Source organism: Mauremys reevesii, linkage group 3 (assembly GCF_016161935.1).
Source record: "Mauremys reevesii isolate NIE-2019 linkage group 3, ASM1616193v1, whole genome shotgun sequence".
Taxonomy (NCBI): domain Eukaryota; kingdom Metazoa; phylum Chordata; order Testudines; family Geoemydidae; genus Mauremys; species Mauremys reevesii.
The window spans coordinates 191,482,408-191,509,214 of NC_052625.1; the positions used below are offsets into that span (position 1 = coordinate 191,482,408).

The 26,807-nt window shown below is 48.5% G+C and overlaps 1 protein-coding gene across 1 annotated transcript; it reads right to left on the minus strand.

Annotated features, from left to right (window-relative positions):
- Nucleotides 1-4,502: 4,502 nt before the first annotated feature.
- Nucleotides 4,503-22,474, minus strand: TP53I3 (tumor protein p53 inducible protein 3). The gene is made up of 6 exons (XM_039532641.1): nucleotides 22,462-22,474; nucleotides 20,324-20,466; nucleotides 19,217-19,484; nucleotides 15,691-15,903; nucleotides 14,249-14,445; nucleotides 4,503-4,691 (listed from the first exon to the last, which is right to left on the minus strand). The coding sequence occupies exons 1-6, from the start codon at nucleotides 22,472-22,474 to the stop codon at nucleotides 4,503-4,505; spliced, it is 1,023 nt and encodes a 340-aa protein (XP_039388575.1).
- Nucleotides 22,475-26,807: the final 4,333 nt, after the last annotated feature.

Below are 26,807 nucleotides of genomic sequence, written 5' to 3' on the forward strand. Positions count from 1 at the left end.
TCATGCCTAGTGACACCAACAATATTATATATATATATATATATATATATATATATATATATATATATATATATATATATATATATATAAACACACAGTATAAGTTTTAAACAAGTTAATACTGGTACACAGCCAATGATGATTGCGGAGCTTGGTTGAGGTGGTGAAGTCTGAGGGTGGGATACTTCCAGGGAATGCTTTAGTGCTAAATGAGGAACTAGCACTCAGCTGAGCCCTCAAGGGTTAACACATTGTTAATGTAGCCTCACACTCTACAAGGCAGCACAAATGGAGGGAGGGGAGACAGCGTGGTAGACAGAGACATGCACCATGTGTGAAAGAGAGAGATGGGCATTGCCCCTTTCAGTATGCTGACCGTACTCTCAGTACACTGCCTTTTTAAGTAGATCAGCACATTGAGACAGCAGCTCCTACCAGCAAGCTCCCTCCATCCTGAGCAGGGGCGGCTCCAGACCCCAGCACGCCAAGCGCGTGCTTGGGGCAGCAAGCCACCGGGGGCGCTCTGCTGGTCGCCGGGAGGGCGGCAAGCGGCTCCGCTGGACCTTCCGCAGGCGTCCCTGCGGAGGGTCCGCTGGTCCCGCGGCTCCAGTGGACCTCCCGCAGACGTGCCTGCAGAGGGTCCGGTGGAGCCACGGGACCAGCGGACCCTCCGCAGGCACGCCTGCGGGAGGTCCACCGGAGCTGCGGGACCAGCGACTGGCAGAGCGCCTCCCGCGGCATGCCGCCCTGCTTGGGGCGATGAAATGTCTAGAGCCGCCCCTGATCCTGAGCCCTGTTGTGTGTCCCCCCTGCTCTTTGGAAATGGGGTGGGGGGGGTGCAGGAGCAGGGGGACATGCTGACATTAGCCATCCTCATCCACCCATTGCACAGCAAGCAGGAGGCTCCCAGGAGCAGCTCCAGGGCAGAGGGCAGGAGCAGCACACAGCAGTGGGGGGAGGGACAGCTGAACTGCCTGGCAATTGATAGCCTGCTAGGTGGCTGCTGCACAGGGAACAGGGAGCTGATAGCATAGATGCTGACTCCGTGGGTGCTCCGGGGCTGGAGCACCCATGGGGAAAAATTGGTGGGTGCTCTGCACCCACTGACAGCCAAGCTCCCCCACCCCAGCTCACCTCTTCTCACCATGCCTCTGCCTCCTCTGAGCGCGCTGCATCCCCGCTTCGCCTCCTAGCTCCTGCCACCGCAAAACAGCTGTTTCGCAGCATAACAAGCTGTGGGAGGGACGGGGAAGGAGCAGGAATGCAGCGCACTCAGAGGAGGAGGCAGAGAAGAGGCATTGGGGCAGGGACTTTGGGGAAGAGGTTGGAATGGGGGTGGGAGGGGGTGGGCAGGGATGGAGGTGTGGGGGTCAAGCACCCACCGGCACCAGGAGAAGTTGGTGCCTATGGCTGATGGGGCTGCCAGTCCACCCTGGTTCCAAGCCCCCACCAGCTCCAACGGGCTGCTCTTCCTGCAAGCAGTGGACAAAGCAGGCAGCTGCCAAACGATGTTATAAGGGAGCATTGCACAACTTTAAACGAGCATGTTCTCTAAGTGATCAGCAACGTAACAATGAAACAACGTTAACCGGGATGACTTTAAGTGAGGCGTTACTGTATGACCATTTCCACACTCATAAAGGGAGACTCGACATACATCAAAGGGAAGGGTTTCTTTCTCCACCTTTTCATCTCTCTAATATTAATGTCAAGCTGTAAATATTGTTGCATAATGTTGAGGATTTGCTGTTTCATATCAAATTTATTCTGTGGCTTAGTGAACTTTAGTGTTTGTAGACAACAGGTTATTTTTTGTTCTTAGAGTACTTCCCACTGGTAACCTTCACTGGGTGGCTTCTGCTGAGGAAGCTATTTATCTGGCCGAAAGAGAAGTGTTGAAGCAGGGGAGGCCACCCGGATTTATTAGGCTGAGCAAGAACTCCTAAATTCCAAATCCGTCTCTGCACTGTCTCACTGTCTGTCCTTGAGCAAATCACTTCATCTCTCTTAGTTTCCCCCCTTCTTTTAAAGAGGATTGTGATGGGTTCGGTCACAGAGATCCCCTTGGGACTGTCACCTGATGTGCTGAAATTACCTCTGAGCCCATTTTCCCTGCCAATTTGGGACTTCCAGAACCCTGTCTTGTTGAGCCAGACACGCTAGCCTGCTGCAACACAGACTGAGGGTCCATGCCCCCAAAGCTGCAGACTTAACTGAAAACAGCTTAGGTTACCTGTTTCCAGCACCCAGTTCTCAATGGGATCCAAACCCCAAATAAATTTGTTTTACTCTATATAAAGCTTATACAGGGTAAATTCATAAATTGTCCACCTTCTATAACACTGATAGAGGGAGATGCACAGCTGTTTGCTCCCCCAGGTATTAATCACTCTGGGTTTATTAATAATCAAAAGTGATTTTATTAAGTATACAAAGTAGGATTTAAGTGGTTTCAAGTAATAACAGACCAAACAAAGTAAGTCAGCAAGCAAAATAAAGCAAAAACATGCAAGTCTAAGCCTATAGAATCAGGATTGGAAGGGAGCTCAAGAGGTCATCTAGTCCAACCCCCTGCTCAAAGCAGGATCCATCACCAGACAGATTTTTACCCCAGTTTCCTAAATAGCCCCCTCCAAGATTGAACTCACAACCTTGGATTTAGCAGGCCAGTGCTCAAACAACTGAGCTATTCCTCCCTATTGAGAAACAGATTATAGGTAATATCTCATCCTCAGAGATGTTCCAATAAGCTTCTTTCACAGACTAGACCAGGGGTCTCAAACACGTGGCCCGAGGGGTTATTTTCTATGGCCTGCGAGCGCCTCGCGGGCCCCCCCCCCAGCATTTACCTAGAGCGGCTCCAACCCGACGCGCACCAGGGGAAGGGAAGGCTCCCTGCCTGCCTGCCCTGCCCCTGCGCCGCTCTGGGAAGTGGACAGAACCTGGGGAAGGTGGGACACAGAGGTCTGTGCATTGCTCTTGCTTCAGACAGCGCCCCCAGCAGCTCCCATTGGCCATGGTTCCCCATTCCCGGCCAATGGGAGCTGCTGGGGACAATGTCTGAAGCAACAGCAACACGCAGACCCCTGTGCCCCTCCTCCCCTAGGTTCCAGCCGCTTCCTGGAGCGGTGCCGGGGGGGGCAGGGCAGGGCAGGGCAGGCAGCCTGCCCTTCCCTTGGTGTGTGCCGGGCCAGAGCCCAACCCCTGAATCCCTCCTGTAGCCGAACCCCCTGCCCTGAGCCCCCTGCCGCACCCCGCACCCCTACTGCACCCTGACCCCCTGCCACACCCCTCCTGCACCCCACACCCTGCCCTGAGCCCCCTGCCTCACCCCGCACCTGACCCCCCTGCCGAGCCCCCTGCTGCACCCTGCACCCCGACCCCCTGCCCTGAGCCGCCTCCTGTACCCCACACTCCTCCTGCACCCCAACCCCCTGCCCTGACCCCCCGCCACACCCCACACCCCTCCTGCACCCCCTGGGGGCAGGGAGGGGTCAGAGATGGGGTGGGGATTTCAGGGAAGGGGTTGGAATGGGGGAAGGGAAGGGGTGGGAAGAGGTGGGGCAGGGGCGGGGCCTCATGGAAGGGGTGGAGTGGTGGCAGTGGGGGAGGTGTCAGTAATGCGACTCTCTGGCGAATGTACTAGTCTTCATGTGGCCCTCGTGGTCATTTGAGTTTGAGACCCTGGACTAGATGCCTTCCTCGTATGGGCCCAATCATTTCCCCGGTACAGTCCTTGTTAGTTCCAGCAGACATCTCCGGTCGTAAGCAGGGGTTTTCTCATGACTGGCAGCACCCTTTGTTCTGCTCCACCCCTTTTTATAGCTTTGGCACAAGGCGGGAATCTGTTGTCTGTGCTTGTCCCCACCCTTGCTTCATCAATGGAAAAGTAAAAGGATTAAGATGGATTCCAGTATCATGTAAAACCCTTAGTCTCAATTCTTCCTGGGTTGGCCCACACTTACACAGGAAGGTTTGCAGTTAAATAAACCATTTACAACCAATTGTCCTAGTCAATGGGAGCCATTGAGATTCTAAACCACCATTAATGGCCCACACTTTGCATAATTACAATAGGACCTCAGAGTTATACTAAAGTGATTGTGGGGATTTGTTTCAGACAGATTACTAGCCCCCTATGCTGAACAGTTGTTTTCAAAGAATGGGAAACAACAAGCAGCGAAATAGAAAGGAAAATGGCCAATGACAATCTTGCCCAATGAAGGAACTGTAGGAGTGGAATAGACTACATTAAATTGCTCCCCTAGGACACCTTACCAATGATAGATTTGGATTTGTTATTATTCCCTTATAAGGGAATTACTTTCTCAAAAACAGTCTTGTACAAAGACTTAGTTTTACTCCTCACTCTCACAATCCTTCCTCACTGTCATTCATTTCAAATTTGTGGCCTGAAATTGCAGGTGCTCCAGATGCCAAACTCCCATACACATCGATAGTAATTTAGTCTCTGTGGAACACCTGCAGCATCACACCCTTCTTTAAGATGAAGGAGGCATTTCAATTATAATTTTGCCAAGGTTCTTGTTTTCTTCCATGGTCCTGTGAGCCTCTACAATCTTGTGCAAAGGATAAACACTGTCAATGATTGGTTGGACATGAGGAGATCTGTCTTGAGAGAAATATGGCAACACTCTCTCTGTGAAGGCTTTCACCAGCTTTTCTTTATACTGAAGAGAAAAAATGAAAGGAGGTTATATTTTAAGAATTATTCCTACTTTCCTAATTCATGCACATATCTCTAAGTATTACCTATAAAAATGAGCATGTTTCTAAAAGATACACTACATTTCATAACATTATTGTACTGGGAGTCTACAATAGTTAAAGGATGTAAACCCTAAAGGAGAGGAATTGTTTAGGCTCCCCCAAGGAATTTAAATTATAGTAATGAGGTGACATATTTTCCCAAGGTAAGTGACAGAAGCTCCATCACAGAGGCATTTAAAATAAGATTGGACAAAGGACTTGAGAATATAGTGTAGGAACAATACTGTATTGGTCCTGGGTAGAATATATCTTAGGGTTTCATATTGCTGCCATCACTGTAGTATCTTCTTGGTATTATTAGTTATTTGTATTACCATAGTGCATAGGAGCCTTAGTCATGGCTTTTTTGTATACATCATAGCAAAGGAGAGTTTTGAGGAGGGACATGAAGGAAGATGATGAGTTGGTTTTGCAGATGTTTACAGGGAGCTTCTCCCAAGTATGAGGGGCAGCATAGAGAAAGTACTGATGGTGGGATCTATGAAGGGACTTAGGCATTGAAAGCTGAGTATCACAGTGTGTAACTTTTAGGTGTTTAGATAAACAAACAGCACTGCAACCCATAAAGCCTGCGTTAGGTGCCTACACTCCCTATACAATGAGTGGGAAGAGAGAGGTGTCTTTTTTAGACTGTGATCCACAAAAGCTAGCATGCAAGGTGGGAAGTAATCTAAAGTAGCACGCAAGGTGGAAAGCAACCTAAGCTAGCCTGAGGGATGTGACCTAAGATCTGCACCTCTGTGAGAGATAGCACGTCAGTCTGGGGTGCACAGTGATGCCTAACTGGTAGTGATACATTAATTGGGGGAAGATAGACTTTGGCTGGCTAAGTTGCATGCAGGGCCTGAAACGAAATGGTGGGAGTGGGGGGGATAACCATTTTTATAACTAGGGGTCTACTTAACTCATGGAGAAATCACATATTTTTTACGGGTTGGTCATGGCATAAATAGCAAATTTTGCAAAAAATGTGTGATTTCTCCACAGTGTTTCTCAAACTGAGGGCCCCAATCCAAAAGAAGCGGTTGCAAACCTATTAGGGGGTCATGGTATTGCCCCCCTTACTTTTCCACTGCTGCTGGCTGAAGCTGGGAGATGGCAGAATGGTGGCTGCTGGCTGGGTGCCCAGCTCTGAAGGCAGCGCCACCACCAGCAGCAGCTGAGAAGTAAAGGTGGCATGGCATTGCCACCCTTATTTCTGTGCTTATTGCTGGCCATAGCACTGCCTTCAGAACTGGGTGCCCGACCAGCAACCGCTTCTTCAGAACTGGGTGGCTGGAGACCAGATTTCATGGTCTGTGATGCGATTTTCATGGCCACAGATTTAGCAGCAACCCACTGTCTCTAGGTCTCCCCTCCCAGGGGAACCGCCAACCCCCTATTTCCACCTTGCCTCAGTGGCTACTGCCAGTCATCATCTAGCCCCCGCTCCCTGGGACAGACTGCAGTTTGTAAACCACTCATCATTGGCAAGGGGGGTTGGACCATCTGCCTCTGCCTATATCTGGGCTACCCCTCTGCAGCCTTAGTACCCTTTTGTGGGCCCTTAGCTTGGCCTGCAGCCTGGGGCTTTGCTAGGCTGGAGCTCCCCAGCTCCCTCTGCCCTTCCCCAGCATTGTTCTCCCCTAGGTACCCTTCTCAGCTTCCCAGGCAGCCAGGTCCTTCTCCCTCAGAGGCTAGAGAGAGAGAGAATCTGTGAGTGTCTTTGGCCTTCAGCCCTCTTATAGGGCCAGCTCTGGGCTGATTGTGGCATGGCCCCACCTGTGGCTGCTTTAGGGTGATCAGATGTCCCAATATTATCGGGACAGTCCCGATTTTAGGGGACTTGTCCTGCGTCCCGAACTTACATCGGTCAGGACGCCCTTTGTCCTGATATCAGGGACCGTCTGGACTGCAGCCGCCAGCAGGAGCGCCACGTGCTGCAGGGGCGGGGCTTGCAGGTGCCGGGAGCAGGCAGAGAGCCCTCTGCCCCCCCTCACCCGACCCGACCCACAACCCTGAGAACCAGAGGGACCAGCCTGCCGGATGCTTCCCGGGACGGGAGCCGCCCCATTTGAGCACTGCCGAGACTCCCGACCTGGCCCCCTGGCAGGTCCCTCTGGCTCTTAGGGTGCGGGGGCTCTGCGTGCTGCCGGCGCCTGCAAGCCCCGCTCTGCGGCTCCAGCACCGCCCACTGGCACTTTTCCCGGCCAACGGGAGCCATGGAGGTCGCGCTTGTGGCGGGCGCAGCACGTGGAGAGTCTGGAGACTCCCCTCGCCGCTCTCAATCTAGAAGCCAGAGACCTCCCAGCAGGGCTGGTGAGTGCAGCCAGGGAAGGGGGCAGGGTGTGGTGGAGTGAGTGTCTGGGAGGTGTGTGTGGGGTGCTGGGCTGTGAGGGTGTGGAGGATGCTGGGCTGTGAGGGAGGTTTGTGTGTTTTGGGCTGCTAGACAGTGGGGGCCTATTAGGGGTGCTGGTCAGTGGGGGAGATCTGTGTGTGTCAGGGCACTGGGCAGTGCGGGTCCATGTGGGGCATTGTGTAGTTGTGGTGGTGGGGCTGTGGGGAAGGGCACTGGGAGGGAGAAAGGAAGGGAGGGAGGGGAAATCTGTGTGTATTGGGAAACTAGTGAGTGGGGGGTTCTGTGTGGGGTGCTGAGCAGCTGTGCTGGGGCTGTGGGCCGGGGGCGCAGGGTGGGGTGTGTATGCACAGAACTGTGCATTTGCAGTGGAAGGGTTGTAGGGGGGCTGTGGGTATAGTGGATCCAGGGGGCGCTGGGCAGGGGAGCTGTGTGGTGCAGCATGGGCCCACCCCCACCAGGAAGGGGCACGCTGGTAGCACAGGGCCAGGTGGACCAGTGTGCCTCTGGCTCTGGTCAGGGCTGTGCACCTGTGTCTGTCTCCCCCCGCCCCCACTCGACCATTGTGTCCTGATATTTCACTCCTGCGATCTGGTCACCCTAGGCTGCTTCCCCCAATCAGCCTTGCTTCTCCCCCACGGCAGCCCTTTCCCAAGGCTGTTTAAAGCCCTTCAGGGCAGGAGCAGGGTGACCACCCCGCTACATACATACAAGAAGCTAATCAAAAACCCAGTTAACCCAAATCATTCCTGGTGTTATTCCACTGGTTTCAGCTGTGTTACAATAGAGATGGATGTGGCACAAGTAGTACAAGGACAATATAGTTTGATTCTGGATTGCTTTCCGGGATACATAATAAAAATGTGAGTGTTATTTGTATGGTAATACATGAATACTATACTGCATTAATACAATAATGCAATGGTAATAATACCAAGCTGGAAGGAGTTGCAAGTGCTTTGGAGGATAGGATTACAATTCAAAATGATCTGGACAAACTGGAGAAATGGTCTGACGTAAATAGAATGAAATTCAATAGGGACAAATACAAAATACTCTGCTTAGGAAGGAACAATCAGTTGCACACATACAAAATGGAAAATGACTGCCTAGGAAGGAGTACTGCAGAAAAGGATCTGGGGGTCGTAGTAGACCACAAGCTAAATATGAGTCAACAGTGTAACACTGTTGCAAAAAAAGCAAACATCATTCTGGGATGTATTAGCAGGAATGTTGTAAGTAAGACACAAGAAGTAATTCTTCCACTCTACTCTGTCCTGATTAGGCCTCAACTGGAGTATTGTGTCCAGTTCTGGGCGCCACATTTCAGGAAAGATGTAGACAAATGGGAGAAAGTCCAGAGAAGAGCAACAAAAATGAAAGTCCAGAGAAGAGCAACAAAAATGATTAAACATGACCTATGAGGGAAGATTGAAAAAATTGGGTTTGTTTAATCTGGAAAAGAGAAGACTGAGGCCTTGTCTACACTACAAGACTATTTTGAATCTACTTAAGTCGAATTTGTGGATTCGACCTTATGAAGTCGAATTTGTGTATCCACACTAAGGACACTAATTCGAATTTCTGAATCCACATTAACAGGGCCGGCATCGCCTTGGAAGCGGTGCACTGTGGGAAGCTATCCCACAGTTCCCGCAGTCCCCGCTGCCCATTGGAATGCTGGGTAGAGCTCCCAATGCCTGCTGGGGGAAAAAATGTGTCGAGGGTGGTTTTGGGTAACTGTCGTCATCGAACCGTCAATCATGCCCTCCCTCCCTGAAAGCACCGGCGGGAAATCTGTTCGCACACTTTTCTGGTCAGTGACAGCGCGGATGCCACAGCACTGCGATCATGGAGCCCGCTGCGATCATCACTGCACTTATGGCCGTTGTCAACTCCTCGCACCTTATCGTCCACCTCTTCCACGGTCAGCTGCTGAGAAATCGGGCGAGGAGGCTCCGGCAGCGCGGTGAGGAGAGTGGCGCAGACCTCTCAGAAAGCAGGGTACGCCGGGCAGTGGAGATCATGGTGGCAATGGGTCAAGTTCATGGTGTGGAACGGCGATTCTGGGCCCGGGAAACAAGCACGGACTGGTGGGACTGCATAGTGCTGCAGGTCTGGGATGAAACAGAGTGGCTGCGAAACTTCAGGATGCGTAAGGGCACTTTCCTTGAACTCTGTGACTTGCTGGCCCCTGCCCTGAAGCGGCAGGACACCCGGATGCGAGCAGCCCTGAGTGTGCAGAAGCGAGTGGCCATAGCCCTCTGGAAACTTGCCACGCCAGACAGCTACCGGTCAGTAGCGAACCACTTTGGCGTGGGCAAATCTACCGTGGGGGTTGCTGTGATTCAAGTAGCCCACGCAATCGTTGAGCAACTGCTCTCAAAGGTAGTGACTCTCGGAAACGTCCAGGTCGTCATAGATGGCTTCACCGCGATGGGATTCCCAAACTGTGGTGGGGCTATCAGGGGCGGCTCTAGAGCCCAGCGGGGCAAGCACCCGCCTGGGGCGGCCCTTTCCCAGGGGGGCGGCAGGCTGCGCCGGTGGACCTGCCGCAGTCATGCCTGCGGGAGGTCCACCGGAGCCCGGGGACGACCAGACCTGCCGCAGGCATGACTGCGGACGGTTCGCTGGTCCCGCGGATCGGCTGGACCTCCCGCAGGCATGACTGCGGCAGCTCAAGCGGAGCCGCCGGACCAGCGAACCGTCCGCAGCTGCGGGAGGTCCAGCTGAGCTGCGCGACCAGCGGACCCTCCGCAGTCATGCCCGCGGCAGTTCCGCTGCTCCCGCGGCTCGGGGGCGCCTCCCGGGCATGATTGCTTGGGGCGGCCAAATTTTTAGAGCCGCCCCTGGGGGCTATAGATGGGACTCACATCCCTATCCTGGCACCAGCCCACCAGGCCAGCCAGTATATTAACCGAAAGGGCTACTTTTCAATGGTGCTGCAAGCACTGGTGGACCATAGGGGACGTTTTACCAACATCTTCGTCGGGTGGGCGGGCAAGGTTCATGACGCGCGTGTGTTCAGGAACTCTGGTCTGTTTAGACGCCTCCAGGCAGGAACTTTCTTCCCGGACCACAAAATAACGGTTGGGGATGTGCAGATGCCTACAGTGATCCTCGGGGACCCAGCCTACCCGCTAATGCCCTGGCTCATGAAGCCCTATACAGGCGCCTTGGACAGTGAGAAGGAACTCTTCAACTACCGGCTGAGCAAGTGCAGAATGGTGGTGGAGTGTACTTTCGGACGTCTCAAGGGGAGGTGGCGGAGCTTACTGACTCGCTCGGACATCAGCGAAAAGAATATCCCCGTAGTTATTGCTGCTTGCTGTGTGCTCCACAATGTCTGTGAGAGCAAGGGTGAGACCTTTTTGGCCGGATGGGAGGTTGAGGCAAATCGTCTGGCTGCTGTTTACGCTCAGCCAGACACCCGTGCCGAGAGAATATCCCAGCGGGAAGCGCTGTGTATCCGGGAGGCTTTGAAAGCAAGTTTCCTCGGAGAGCAGGCTAACCTATGACTCTCCACTTGATTTTAAGAGACGCTGATCCTGGGCCTGTGTCTCTATGTGTTGAGTGAGATCTGCAGTTACATACCCCGTTCTCCAAGTTTCCCCCACTTCCCAAACACGTTTTAAAACAAATTAAACAGAACAGTTATTGTTAATAAATCTTTCTTTTACTTTGCATTTCTGTTCTGGGTTTGAAACATGGACCCATACTGTGCTGGGTACGGTGTGCACTGATGTACAGACCGCTTGTACAATACAGGACGGACAGCCTCCTGCTCCTACATAGGTCTCTGGGGTGGGGGACGGTTTCAAGTGGTTGTGCATGTAGGGGTGGGTTTGCTGGAAGGGGCGAGTGGGGCCGTCTTTGGATAGGGATTTGGATGCAGGCTCTGGGCTGTGGGTTTGGGCGTAGGAAGGGGTGATGGGTGTGGGGGAAGGGTGAGTATCTGTCCGTGGATGAGGGCTCTTGTTGGGGCTCAGGGCAGCGGAGAGGATCGCGCCTACGGTGGAAGTGCATGGTAAGGGCAGCATGCCTTAACATTAGGGGGTGGCAGGCGCTAGGACCGTGGACAAGCGTACACATCACAGAATGACCCGGGGCAGCATACACCACACAGAGTGACCCTGGTGACTACTGACTGCAGTCTGTGTGTGCCCTGCAGTTGATCCTGCCCCCGATACTCTGTACCCTGCTAATGTAGGCTATCCCGTGCAATTATAAATCCCCTGCCCCCCCCCTACATACACACAGTCTTGTGACACGAAAGACGTGACGGAAAGAGTGAACAACAGCAAACAGCTTTTATTAATCTACTACATAGTGGGGTGATGAAACTTGGATTTTGGACTGGGTGATCCTGTAAGGGAAGCGCTTCTACACAGTTATAGCGTCAGAGGTGTGTGGTACATTAGCGCTCAGCTGTGGTGCAGTGACAGTTCTCACGGCCCCTACCGCCCCTCCGTCTTGTAATTTTAGGTGAGGGGGGGACAGGACTTCTTGGCGTTGGAGGGTGGTTGCAGATACAGTGCAGGGGGGCTCTCTCCTCCTGCCTGCGGTCCTGCAGAACATCAACAAGGCGCCGGAGCGTGTCCGTTTGCTCCCTCATTAGCCCAAGCAGCGTTTGAGTCACCTGCTGGTCTTCCTGCCGCCACCTGTCCTCCCGTTCACTGTGTGAGCGCTGCTGCTGAGAGAGGGTCTCCCTCCAGTGGCTCTGCTGGGCCGCCTCGGCTCTGGAGCAGGCCATCAGTTCCGCGAACATCTCGTCCCGAGTCTTTTTCTTTCGCCGCCTAATCTGAGCCAGCCTCTGCGAGGGGGATGCCGGGGCAGTCCGGGAAAGAGCAGAAGCTGTGTGATGGGAAACAGTAAGTGATTTCCTTGAACAGATACATGTTTGCGAACAGTGAACACAGTGTAGTCAGTTTCTCTGAACAAGACCATACAGGGCACCAAGTTCCACGAGATCTCAGGACAAGTTCGAGATTTCGGAATACGCTCTCATTGGCGGCGCCATTGCACAGGAGAGCGGACAAGCGGGGAGAGACAGCTGAATCCGTCTTGCAGACAGTCCTGGTAAGCCTTAAAGTAGATAATGCTTATCATTTAGTGGATAGCTGTGCTCTCCTGCTAAAGGCAATCTGTAAAGCAGAAAGGCTGAGCCTTTTCCAGCCCCTCCCGTCAGTGCACGGGAAAGATCAATGTATGCTTGTTCTCTGTGGCCTCCAGCACGAGGCTGTTAAGTGAGGGTCATTGTTATGCAACCTAATTTAAAACCATTAACAGTAGTAACAATACACTAATTGCCCTACTTAGATGCAGCCTGTCCAGAACGACATCACCCTGAGGCGGGTCACTCGGAGTCAGAGAGAGCGGATGCTAAGGGAAGCCCTGCACAGACCAGGACCATATGCAGCAATGCTGGTGGAGGCGATGGTTCCTATGTACATTAGGATGTCCTGGCGCGGAAGAGTGTGCTTCCACGGAGCACCCAACAAGGCACCTCTCCCCAGGAACCTCCTGCGGAGGCTTTTCGAGCTGCTCTCTGAGACCTTTTTTGAACTGTCCCAAGAGGATTATTGCTCTATTCCTATATGTGTGGACCTACTTTTTGTATAGTTTGAGATTTTAAATTTTTTATATAGTATTTCTATTTTTTATATACCTGTTTTTTAAAAAATAAATGTTTCCCTGTTTGTAGCACTTACCGCCTGATCCTTCCCCTGATTCTGAGTCCGGGTTAACGGGCGGGGAGGGTTGGTAGGGGATCTCTGTGAGGGTGATGAAGAGATCCTGGCTGTCAGGGCAAGTGGTATTGTGTTCGCTGTCGCCTGCGCCGTCCTCCACAAACCCTTCCTCATCTTCCCCATCGGCGAACATCGCCGAGGAACTGTCCAGGTACACTATGCCATCGTCAGAGTCCACGGTCACTGGTGGGGCAGTGGTGGCAGACCCACCGAGAATGGCATGCAGTGCCTCGTAGAAGCGGCATGTCTGGGGCTGTGCTCCGGAGCGTCCGTTTGCCGCTCTGACTTTTTGGTAACCTTGTCTCAGGTCCTTGACTTTCACACGGCACTGCATCACATCCCGGCTGTATCCTTTGTCTATCATGGCTTTGGAGACCTTCTCGAAGGTCTTTGCATTCCGCTTGTTGGAGCGCAGCTCCGAGAGCACAGACTCCTCGCCCCACACAGCGATCAGATCCATGACTTCCCGGTCAGTCCATGCTGGGGACCTCTTTCTATTCTTGGATTGCCCGGACTCCTCTGCTGGAGAGCTCTGCATCGTTGCAGGTGCTGCGGAGCTCGCCCCGATGTCCAACCAGGATGTCAGATTCAAAGTGCCCAGACAGGAAAAGGAATTCAAATTTTCCCGGGTCGTTTCCTGTGTGGCTGGTCAGAGCATCGAAGCTCGGACTGCTGTCCAGAGCGTCAACAGACTGGTGCAGTGTGGGATAGCTCCCGGAGCTACTAAGTTCGATTAGCATCCACACCTAGCCTAATTCGAGCTAGCCATGTCGAATTTAGCGTTACTCCACCTGTCGGGGTGGAGTACCAAATTCGAACTAAAGAGCCCTCTAGTTCGAATTAAATGGCTTCCTGGTGTGGACGGTTGAGCGGTTAGTTCGAATTAACGCTGCTAAATTCGAATTAAAGTCCTAGTGTAGACCAGGCCTGAGAGGGGACATGATAACAGTTTTCAAGTACATAAGAGGTTGTTACAATGAGGAGGGAGAAAATTTGTTCTTAATCACTGAGGATAGGACAAGAAGCAATGGGCTTAAATTACAGCAAGGAAGATTTAGGTTGGACATTAGGAAAACTTCCTAAATGTCAGGGTAGTTAAGCACTGGAATAAATTGCCTACGGAGGTTGTGGAATCTCCATCTCTGGAGATTTTTAAGAGTAGGTTAGACAAACACCTGTGAATGATGGTCTAGATAATACTTAGTCCTGTCATGAGTGTAGGGAACTGGACTAGATGACCTCTTGAGTTCCCTTCCAGTTCTATGATTCTATGAATACAATATTTTATCACTGGTATTAAAATGAAACAAAGTAATTAGAATTATAGATTCCTGTGTTAAACTAAATAAAGATGTTGCCAGTCATCACTTGCCTCCTTTTCTCGTGATCTTAACAGGCTAGTAAGCAGGCTCCCTCTTTTGGAACGCAACCTTCCAAGGAGATCTCCATGTACTTCACCTCCACCCAACAGTCCATACACAATCCACTGGCCATCAGTACTCAGACAATTGAGGTTCTTCTCCCAGTAGGAACCACCAATGCAGTCTAAAATAACATCCACTCCAGAGCCTCAAGTGGAACAGAAAGGATTTCAGTAATGTACTTTGGAGAAATCAAAATGTGAGATCATTTGAAACAAAACAAAACAAAACACCAGACTGAGACGAGTAGGTCTGTATACAGAGAGGCACAGTCCTGCAACTCTTACTTATGGGATTAGTCTCCCTGAAGTCAGTGTGACTACTTGTGAGTAATAACTGCAGGGCCAGGCTAAATATAAATATGAATATATACATACACATATGCAAACCCATAAACTATGCCCTAAATATCCATAGAAAGCACAATAGGCACAGTAGGCAGGTAAAAAAATTGTGTAGATTTTTTGTGCCCACAGTCAAACATTTAGCAATGCAGGCACAATATTTGTGCCCGCAAGAACAACAACCACAAAACCAAAACAAAGGGGGCACTGCTGAAAATAGGGCCCAGTTAGACAAGTTCTGTGCTGATGTTGGGGTCTGTCCTGCAGGTGCTGAGCATATTGAAATCTTATTGAAACCAGCCACTTCCAAGGTGAAATGCAATAACTATATAAAGTGCATAGCACTAAATAGCAGCATAAAACAGGAAGTGAAGGTTGCCACATCTGAATAAAACTAGAGTGGGAATGATTGCTAGGTGGAACATAATTATCCAACTTGGAATTTGGCCAGGACATCATTATTCAAAGTAGTCATGGGATTTTTAGCACTGCTAGTGCTCAACACCTGTGTTTTAGGCCTCATCTAGGACTACAGATTCCCCTCCCAGCCAACAACAGGCCATAACAGGTTTGAGATGGGGAGGCCTTCTGGCCTTCTGTGTGAAAATCAACCTCCCTGATGGGATGATCCCATTGAAAATCTAAGGGTACTTCTATGCTGCAACATTAATAACCCACAGCACTGAGTTTCAGAGTCCAGGACAGTTGACTTGGGCTCATGGGGCTTGGGCTGCAGGGCTAAAAATTGCAGCACAGACATTTGGGCTCAGGCCTGGGATCTAAGACCTACCCCCTTGTGAGGTTTCAGACCCATGAGTCCAGCCCAAACCCGAATGTCTACACTGTAATGTTTAGCCCTGCAGGCTGAGCCCCGCGAGCCCAAAACAGCTGACCTGGGCCAGCCATGGCCGTACCATGGGTCTTTTACTGCAATGTAGATGTAGCCTAGTTGAAATGCAACAGCAACTTCATAGGAGAAGAATGCAGACTTTTCCTAAATCATGATTATGAATACCCGTGCAATTGTTGGGTTACCCAAAGATTCTCACCATTGGTGAACTCCAGGACCCTTTCTCTAAAATCCTCCTCCTTGTAGTTGAACCCAGCAGCTGCTCCAAGATTTGCTGCCAGCTGGAGTTTCTCTTGTGTTCCAGCTGTTACAATGGGAATAGCTTTTGCCAGTCTAGTCAGTTGAATGGCTGCTGTGCCAACTCCACTAGCTCCCGCGTGGATCAGCACTGTCTGTCCACTCTGTACTTTACCTGAAGCAAAACATAGGGAAATGAACAACCCATTTGGGACTGCCTTCAGATTAGACATGGTTGTGGTAAAAAGTGCTCAATAACAAGCTGAACAAGTTATCCCTAATCTGTGGATTCTGCAACTAAAATAAGCAGCTGTTGAACAGCTTTAATGAGGGAAAAAATGCAGACCTGGTGTAAGTGCATGCAGTAAAATATTGAATAGCTGCTCTGTAAGTGAGCACCATATATCTTGTTCACTGAATGAGGGCAGAGGGTCCTGTGAAAAAAATAGTATGTGATCATTTCATAGGGACTGTATCATAATGTATACGTGCAAGGTGAGAAAACTGAGATTGCACAGGCAACCTTAATTCTGGCAGTCTTAATTTTTGAGTCCTTGATTTGCAATCTTAATAACGTTCCTTTAACTTCTTTTTTTGTTTGTAATTTCCTATGTTTTAAAGAAAGCAAACAGAAATTCTATTATGTGGAATCATGATGACACATATGGTTTATCAGCAGGGTTGGAACCATTAGATACACCATGCAGACATAGGTGCTGAAACTAGGGGTGCTGGGGTGCTTCCACATCCTCTGGCTTGAAGTGGTTTCCATTATATACAGGGTTTACAGTTTGGTTCAGTGGCTCTCGACACACCTGCTATACAGATTGTTCCAGCGCTCCTGAATACAGATCTCTGATATTTGAGCTAATGTAATAAATAATAGCAGTAGTAGTTGTAATCCCCTGTGTGGACCAGCACTAGACACTTTGCCAGAGGGTTTCACCGATATTTTCTGATAGAAGAGGAATGGTGAGACTCAAGAATCGTTAGTTCCATTCTAGGCTCTGGAGGGGCATGTTCTCTACTGGGCACAGACTCTTCTGCCTGTTTTCTTCACGCTTGACCCCTTGACCTCCAACCTGTCTCTGTCACAATCCTGTCTCGTCCTTACCCGCCTCCTCATTCTATTCTCACCTAGCCAGTCCTAGTCTCCATTCCTCAGGTTTCTTATCCCAGTCCCAGTTTCCTTATCCAGCTAGTCCTTGTGTGCCCCTCTGGATTCTCCGTTCCAATCCCAATCTCTGCCAGCACTCACAGTCCTAGTCTTCCTCCCAGTTCTCCTGCCTAACTATTTCCACTTTCCCCTCCACACAGCCCTGGCACCTTATCCCCTGTCTCCTTGCCATCCAGTCCCAGCTCCCCCTCCTGGCTACTCATCCAATCTGTCTCTGTTCAGTTATCCCCCACATTCCCCACTCCAACTCACCTTGTGGCCTCTCATCCAATCCCAGTGCCCCCACTCAGTTCCTTATCCAAGTCTCTGTGCCCAGCCTGCCACAGTTCTCCCACTGCATCCTAGCTCCTTGTCAGCTCTGTCTCCCGTCCACACACTTCCTTCCCCATGACACACTGAGCTCCTGCCCCTGGCTCCCATTTCCAGGCTCCTTTCCCAGCCAATCCTTGACTTTCCCCCAACTCCTAGTTTATCTGTCCTCGCACTGCCAGTCTCCAATCCCAGTCTCCCCACTCCAGGATCTTTGTCTCCACCCAGATACAATTGCAGGGAAAGTCCTTCGTAGCTCTGGGCTGAAGCAAGCTCACTGCAGATGGAATCTCCAGAGACTTTAGATGCTAAACTTCATCGAGTCTCTGCTGAGCTTCTGATTTTTCAAAGGCTTATAACTTGGCCAGATTTGGGCAGATTTTCACAGTGATGGCAAAAGGCACATCCCAGACACAAAGGCCAAATTCCAAGTTCCTGCTCCAGTGCACGAGGGCACTAGAATGTCTCAAAATAAGGTTACCAGTATTTTTTAACATGACAAAACAATTTTCCTTAGCCTTGTTCTTGGAAATGCCTGAGTTGTTTTGGCTAAAATTTTCTAGAATGGTTAAAGTTTGGCTAAGTTATAACCAGCTGAAAAGAGGGTCTTACAATGGGAAATGTCAGGCAACCTTCATAATAGGTGGTGCTCCCATCCCTCCTATAATTATATTATCTTGTAATTGCTTATAAGCCCCAGAACATATATAATGTTAACAGATTTGAGTACAATTTGGGGGGGGTCATTTAGTGCTATTGAAAGGTATGGGCTCAACAGCCCTGGAGACCAAAGTCCTGTTTGGCCACAGAAGCCTGGGTAGCAGCAGTGCAAGCTTCCCTACACTACCCAATTGATGTTCCTCTACCAAGAAGTAGAGAGACCACCTGTAGTTTAGTGACAAAAGGATAGTTCATTTTACACAGTTCTTAGTCTCTCTGCTGAGCTTTGCAGCAGGGGTGCTAAGCTGATTTGTGGTAATGGACATCTGCCAACTAACACTGACCTGCAAACAGTCAAAAACGAAGCAGTTAGAGAAATTCAGTAGAATGATACTTTAGGGCCCGTCTAATATGTTCCATGTGGGATTTTAAAAATGCTGAGCATCCATCTAACTTCAGTGGCAGTTTGACCTACAAATACAGCTGTCTCTGGGAACCAAGGCACAGCATGGGTGTTCTCCAACATAGATTCCATAATTCCAAACCATGCTCAGACAGTATTAGGCGACAATCATGTTGTGAGTGGACCTCCCAACATGGTTGAGTTTGTAGTGAAGTCAGACTCTTAGAGGTAGGCCTTGCTTTGGGGGAAAATACAGCATTTGGAGTTTAATGGAAAGCCGTAGTTCCCAGCTGGGAAATACAGATGCAAAGTACAGTAGAACCTCAGAGTTACGAACACCTCGGGAATGGAGGTTGTTCATAACTCTGAAATGTTTGTAACTCTGAACAAAATGTTTTGGTTGTTCTTTCAAAAGATTACAGCTGAACATTGACTTAATACTGCTTTGAAACTTCACTATGCAGAAGAAAAATACTGCTCTTAACCATCTTAATTTAAATGAAACAAGCACAGAAACAATTTCCTTACCTTGTCAAAAAATTTAAACTTTCCCTAAATTTTTTTAGTAGTTTATATTTAACACAGCACTGCATTGTATTTGCTTTTTTTTTTTTTTCTGCTGCTGCCTAATTGCGTACTTCTGGTGCCAACATGTGGATGACTGGTCAGTTCGTAACTCTCAGGTTCTACTGTAAAGCCAAGCCCCTTTTTGTATTTTTCCCTTTTAAATATGCAATCAGCAAAGCAAGTTATTATTGAGTAGATGTGGCCAACCTTTAGGAATTTAGGTCTTGTACATCTAAATCATGTGGACAAGAAAGGTCAAAGGGCTAGATGCATGGAGTGACATAGAAAACGCTCTTCAAAGACAAGTGACATTCAGATCTGGGCAATGAACAGAAGAAAATGGCAAACGGGATTTGCAGATACATCACTCACCTACAAAATGCAGCAACTGAAAGGCTGTTAGCCAGGCTTCAGGAATGGCCGCAGCCTGAACAAAAGTCATACCGTTAGGGATCGGCATCAGATGACCTTCTGGTACAGTGACGTATTCTGCCTGGCCACCCCCAGACAGCAGAGCCATCACTGTATCTCCAGTTTTCCACTGACCCTTGCAACCAGGTCCAAACCCAGCCACAAGTCCAGCTGCTTCTAAGCCTAGAATGCCATTTGCTCCTTTTGGGGAAGGATACTTTCCGCTCCTCTGCAAAATCAGAAAGAATAATCAATGCAATGAACTGCAATTTGATACGCCACTTAACCTAATCTCTCTTTATTCAGTTTTACTTCAGAACCCCGCTAGGTTTTAGTTCTGGTCACATCATGCAAATACATTTCAATCCAAGTCTTTTTAGGATCTCCCATCCTTGGTGGTATTTTTAGCAATAATTACACTTCCTTTTTTAGGCTGAGCATGTTTTGTTCTTGAAACCTTATATGTCTGTAACCAACTGGTGAGTGTGTTACAGGTCCCCCTCGGTGCTGATCTGCTGAAGGTATGAGTTATCCCCAGTTGCTGAGCTTTAGCACAAGCTACAGACACTTATGCTTTTAGCTCTGGAGGTCCCTGGTTCAGTCCCCAGTGTGTCAGCCAAGACGTTGGCTGCTAATGTATGTTTTAAGAGGTAGGTAGAATGTGACTACTTAAATTGGAATTTAGCCAAGGTACTAGAGTTAACACCCTTATGTTCATGAGAATGTTATGGGAATCTTTAAGTGGCCACGAGTGACTAGAGCTGTTTTCATCTCACCTGAAAGGAGACACCTCCAGGAGCACAATGCCCCTGATATCATAATGGGTCATAGGTTCAGTGAGGACTCAGGTGATGAAGAAGTGCCACCTACTGAATCACCAACCACCTCTTTTTGAAGCACTCTGAACTTTTCCTTGGAGATCGCTCATCAAAGTGCTAACCAGGTCCAACCCCTCTTAACTTTTCAGATCTGTCAAAATTCAAACCAGACTCTTCTGTTACTCAAAAACTGAGTCTAAGCAATGCAGTGTCCCCCACAGATCTATAAGTCGGCTTACCAGAGACATACCTGGAATAAGTCAACCCTGTTCAGAGCACTGGAAGACACTTTTATAAGGACTTCTCCTCTTCCTGGATGTGGTTTCGGTACCTCTTTCACATACAGATTCTCTGGGTCTCCTGGCTGGTCAAAATAAACTGCCAACATTTTCTCTGAACCAATACAAAAAGGAAAGCACTAAAGCAGGTGTATTTGCTTGTCACTAGGCAACCCATGTTCAGCCTTAAGACGTGAATTGTTGATATCCATTCATAAACCTAGACTGCCCCAAAGACGCCACTATGCACAACTTGGACAATCTAGTCCAGTCTCCAGCATAAACAATGTGGGATGGGGGATCGTGGCAGGTACTACAGGAATAGGAAGGTTTAAAGTTAATGCATTATATTCAAACCAGGACAAAACATTAGTTTCAAAACAGTCATCTAGTGACCCACAAAGTTAGAGTTACTTTGCATGAAATCAGAGGTCCCAATCCTGTAGGGTGTTCTGTATGGATGTGCCCCTCATGCCCTGCATGGAGCCCCATTGACTTCAAAGGACTCCATGTGAGTGAAGAAATCCACCAGCATGGAGCTGATGGCAGAATCATGGGATCAGTGCTCAAGCTGCCAAGGTACATTGGCCTGTAAAATAATTGACACAGACAAAGAGCTAAACATAATTTTAAACACCTCAGTAGAGGGAGCAAGAATAATTTATTTAATATGTATAAAGTTTTATCTAACCTCAGATTTGTGATTCAGCCCTTCAGCTACCAATGTAAAGACACCGTAAAACAGCAGTAGGTTGATTTGAGACAGAAAATGATTATAGGTTTAAAAACCTCCTGATTCATTCTCCTTAGCAGGAGATTCCTCTGTGCCTGACTTGCTCTAGGAATCTCATGATTTCTCCCACTAACTGTTGCAGTCCTGTGGGTGCTAGGTGACTTTCTCTCCTCACATGTGCTGTTTCTTGATTCCTTTGCTTTGGGGGTATCTGTCAAGATGTGAAGCGTGCACAAGCTGGTATAGAGTCAGCCTGCCTGGCAGCTTTAGGTCAGAAAATATTCTCCATTGGTGCAATGGGAAGGGCAACAGGAGATGGGAAATCACAGAGGGGCTCATCTTCTGTATTATCTACTGAGTGCCAACCGTGTACCCAGCACTGTATGGAATATGGAGGAGAATGGATCACTGCCCCAAGGAGCCTGCAGTCTTAGGTCCTAATCCTGCAAACTCTTAAGTATATGTAGGACTTTACTCACATGGAGTTGTCCCATTGATTTAAAATACAAATGTTACCAATTAATGTTCTGTTAATAGAACTACCCACAGGACTAACATTATGAAGATACTTAAGTGCTTGCAGCATTAGGGCCTAGGATGACAAAACAATACACAATTGAGACACACAGAACACTGGGAAATTGATTCACCACGCGTCACTGCAGGGGTTAATTTATGATGATTAAACATTTCTCTAAATGATTAACTCTCAGCTGCACTAATCAGGCACAGAAATTGCAAAGAAGCCAACCCTGAAATAATGGGAGTCTTACAGAGCTCCACCAGACACCTTCCCACAAGACAGTTTGCTCCTGCTTTCCGCATTTTCATCTTTATTGTGCATGTTAAAGTGAATGATGAAAATTAGCAGATCAATGAACATCATCAATATGAAATTTAGTCAATAAATAAAAAATAAAGATGTTATACTCATTCCTTAATCTCTCTACCTTTATTCATAATTTTTCAAAACACATTTTTTACACATGCTTTTTCTTCTTCGTTGCTAGGTGAAAGACTCATACAGACATCACAGTAAAATGACTATAGTGAAACTGACTATTTACAAAGTGCTTTCAAATGCACAGAACTGGAATACATAGAGAATATAACATTTGCTTCTGCTCTAATCCTTTCACTCACAGTAATCTCGGGTTGGTTTACAGCAGAGATAGGTAAAAAATTTGTAGAACGAAATAGCATTTTTTTAAAACTGATGATGACCTCTCTTCAGCCCACTTCAAACTATTAAACATCCAAGCAAGCACATCTTTTACATGTTTGCCTGATTGTCAGTAACTAATTAGGACAATAAAATTGACCAAAATAATTTAAGCAATGTAGATATTTGGTTCCTGGATACAATTTAATACTCACCTTTATCCTGCATACCAAGAAAGGTTTTCCACACACAGGGAGCAAAAGTCAATCCCCTTCTTCTAAAGCAGTTTGATTCCACTTCCTCCTTTCCGAGCCCTGCCCCTAGAAGAAGTTATCATGTAACCCAACAGGGTGGAGAGGAGAAAGAATGGGATTGTATTTTATATTTAAAGCAAAAACACATACAAAATTCAAAGTCAGAGATTTTGATAAACTTCTACAAACAAACATATTTTTACTTGATCAATCTGGTTCCCATCGTGGTAATCAGACAGAAATCTATATCCTTCTTCCCTACGTAAGCAAGGAGATTTGGGCCAGTTCCTCTCTTTTTTTACAAAAAGAACAGGAGTACTTGTGGCACCTTAGAGACTAACAAATTTATTTGAGCATAAGCTTTCGTGGGCTACAGCCCACTTCATCGGATGCATAGAATGGAACATATATTGAGGAGCTATATATACACATACAGAGAGCACGTCTTACCAACTCTGAGAGGCCAATTAAGTAAGAGAAAAAAACTTTTGAAAACTTTTGATCAACTTAGGCTTGAATAGGGACTGGGAATGGCTGAGCCATTACAAACATTGAATCTATCTCCCCTTGTAAGTATTCTCATACTTCTTATCAAACTGTCTGTACTGGGCTATCTTGATTATCACTTCAAAAGTTTTTTTCTCTTACTTAATTGGCCTCTCAGAGTTGGTAAGACAACACCCACCTTTTCATGCTCTCTATCTCCTCAATATATGTTCCATTCTATGCATCCGAAGAAGTGGGCTGTAGCCCACGAAAGCTTATGGTCAAATAAATTTTTTAGTCTCTAAGGTGCCACAAGTACTCCTGTTCTTTTTGCGGATACAGACTAACATGGCTGCTACTCTGAAACCTGTCTTTTTTTACAGTGCTGCCTGTTTGAATATGAAAGCACTTTTCCCTAGGCAAAATGTTTGATTGTTGACCTGGCTTCTCGACTCTGAATTCTGCAAGCTGGGTTTATTTAACAAATTGGTTTTAACTGTTGAAATTGTTGGGAGTATAAGGTAGGAAACTGAAACACAAGTCCACCCAAGTTAGGCTTAATCAATTTGCACCTTTATTTATAAATGTTCAGACAGAATTATTGTCACGTATAGTGTCAGAATATACATTTATGCCTGATGGTAAAGAGAGAAAATCAGGGCCGTAACTAGGGAAGGACGAATGGGACAGTCACCTGGGCAAAAAGCCATTGGGGTGGAAAAATGGGGTGGCATTGGGGGGCATGCAGGGTCACATGTGTCCCCCCATTTCTGCCTTCTATTTAGCACAGGGGTTTACAAACTGTGGGGTGTGCCCCCCACAATTTGAAAATTGTTACCTCCTGCCAGGCTGAAGGGCCCTGGAAAAATGGGCACCCCCATGCGCCGACCTGCTCCACCTGCCCGGTACTCCTGCCTGGGAGCGGGGTCGGGGCATGCGGACTTGCCCCACTCCGCCCACCCCCGTGCCCCAACCCTGCTCCCTCTGACAGGAGCACCAAGCAGGTGGGTGGAACAGGGCAAGCCCCCGTGTCCTGACCCCACTTCTCCCCTAGGCAGGAGTGCTGGCGGGGGCAGCAGGGACTGCAGGCGGAAGGGCGGGGAGGGGCCCTGACTTGGTCTGGCCCAGGGCCTCACAAAACTGTAAGCTGCCATGAGATGCTCCCTGAGATGTTTGCTCGCTGCTGCCCTGGTGCTCCTGGGCAGGGGATCAGGGAAGGGAGGGCTGCCAGGCAGCTAGCTAGCACCCTAGCTCCCATAGCGCAGAGAACCAGGAGCCCAAGCATGCCGGGCGGCTCCCAATCCCACCACCTTCCAATCCACCGACTCCTGGCAGGATGCAACAGTTTTCAAATTGTGGGGGACCCGTCCCACAGTTTGAAAACCTCTGTGCTAAATGGAGGCAGAAATCTGAAGGTGCACGTGACCCCCGTGATCCTCCCACATCAGCTCTAGGGAGCAAAAATATGCTTGCTCGCCCCTGGCACTAAAATGCCCAGTTACAGCTCTGGATAAGATGGAATAGTTAGGTGTCCGAACCCGAGATATGGATGGCCAGGCTTACTGGGAGAGCAGTAGCAATCAGGCTTTGTGCCTGATGCGGTGGCACTCAGGCCAGAGATCACAGCCAGAATCAGGAGTCAAGAGCAGGCTTGGAACAAGGCAAGCACAGAGCTGGGAACAAGGCTAGGGCAGGCTAAGTCGTGTGGAGTCAGTCACCACTATTAGGCAGAGGAGAATTCTAAGCCATAAAGTGACTTTGGCAGACTAAACTGCTGTATCACTTATGAGTGTTATATACCTGCCCTGGGAGACACCAGACCAGCTCCTGGCTTGAGGACTGGCTGGAGCCTAACACAGGAATGACTCATTACTGCATGTGGTTTAATCAGGTTCTAATTCAGTGATAGCTTGTCACCACTCACAGTAGGGGCCCAAGTTACCAAATTCCTGAGAATCAGGAAGTTCTCCTATTCTTCATGATGGTCATTGCAGCCTCTGATGTCTGGTCCTTCTGTTGCATTCCTTCAGTTTCTGGTCCACTGTTTCTCCAGTTTGGGCCCCTCCTTCACGTACTTACATATAACATATTCATTCTCTTTTCTCCAATCAGCATTAAGCACTGTCATAAAATATGCATGCACGCTCTTCAATTTACACAACTTTTACCGTATATACAATTTCCATGTCATTTTGTTTTCATGCCATCTTGCCCTAATTTTTTCCAGTATGAAGGGATTTTAGTATTACAAGGTTGTGTATTTATCATACTAATTAACTTTTCCTTTTACCTAAAATCTTCCAATGCAACATATCATTTTTGTCCTATCAGCAGAAGTGGTATTTAAACAAACCAGCAAATCTATGTAAGAGGGAAAAAATGGCAAAACAACTCTCATGCCAGGAAAAATTAGGCTGAAGCCTTAGTCTAGGTATTATCTCATCCAGACTCATTTACTATCCATAAAAATGGTTACTCACCTTCTCGTAACCGTTGTTCTTTGAGATGTGTTGGTCATGTCCATTCCAATCAGGTGTGTGCGCGTGTGCACATTAGCTAGAAGATTTTTCCTCTAGCAGCATCTGTCGGGTCGGCCTGGGTGCCCCCTGGAGATGTGCTTTCATGGCGCTCAATATAGAGTCCTGCCAGCCTGCCACCCCCTCAGTTCCTTCTTGCCAGCTACTCTGACTGAGGGTTAGGAGGGTGGGTATTGGAATGGACATGAACAACACATCTCGAAGAACAACAGTTATGAGAAGGTGAGTAACCTTTTTTCCTTCTTCAGCTGCTTGTTCATGTCCATTCCAATCAGTTGACTCACAAGCCCAAGTTCAGGAGGTGGGGTCGGAGTTGTCCACTGACTGGAGCACTGCTCTTCCAAAGGCCGCATTGTCTCTGGCCCGCTAAGTGATCGCATAGTGCATGGTGAAAGTGTGTATGGAGGACCATGTCACTGCTCTGCAGATTTCCTGGGTGAGAACCTGCACCAGGAACACCGTTGAAGAGGCCTGAGCCCTGGTGGAATGTGCAGTGTTTGGAGGAGAGGGCACCCCTGCCAGGTTGTAACACTCACAGATTCAGGACGTGATCCATGATTAAATCTGTTGAGAAGAGACAGGAAGACCTTTCATTTTGTCCGCCACTGCCACGAATAACTGGACATATTTTTGGAACAGCTTCATTCTCTTGATGTAGAAGGCTAGTGCTCTGCGGACATCCAGCGAGTGAAGCCTTAGCTCCCTGACACTCGAGTGTCGCCTAGGATAGACTACTGAGGGGAACATATCCTGTTTGATGTGAAACTGGGAGACAACGTTCGAGAGGAAAGCCCGGTGAGGCCTGAGCTGAACCTTGTCCTTATCGAAACCATGTAAGGGGGCTTTGATCTCAGGGCCTTGAGCTCAGACACCACTTCTGGCTGAGGTTATCACTACCAGAAAGGCTACCTTGTATAAGAGAGAGAGAGAGCATCTACACCACATATCTTCCACATACATTAAACAAGTAACTAGTAGCAGAAGTAGGCTGTTATCCTCTAGGTGAACCAGCAACTAGAGGGGGACACAACAAGCTCTATTAGAGGATTATACAGCTATTTATGAGACAGTAGTGGAATGCTGGATTTCTGAGTTATGTTCCTCATTCTAGGAGCAAAGTGCTGTTGATTTAATTCAATCTGAAAGGCACTGTCGGTGAGACTTGAAATTGCTATATTTGTCACCAGGAGTCTAGCTCCAGATCTGCCTCAAGAGACCTTCTACAACCTCTCAGGTAACATATTTGTAGAAGAGAGGGATGATAGTTGCCTTTCTTGGGGTAGG

Excerpts from the sequence above, each read along its gene's own strand:
- TP53I3 (XM_039532641.1), bottom strand. Across the intron at positions 19,485-20,323 it reads ACAGGGTTGACTTATTCCAG|AGGAGCGGAAAGTATCCTTC; the intron begins GTATGTCTCTGG and ends CTGATTTTGCAG. Across the intron at positions 14,446-15,690 it reads GGTCCTGGAGTTCACCAATG|GCTCTGGAGTGGATGTTATT; the intron begins GTGAGAATCTTT and ends GTTCCACTTGAG.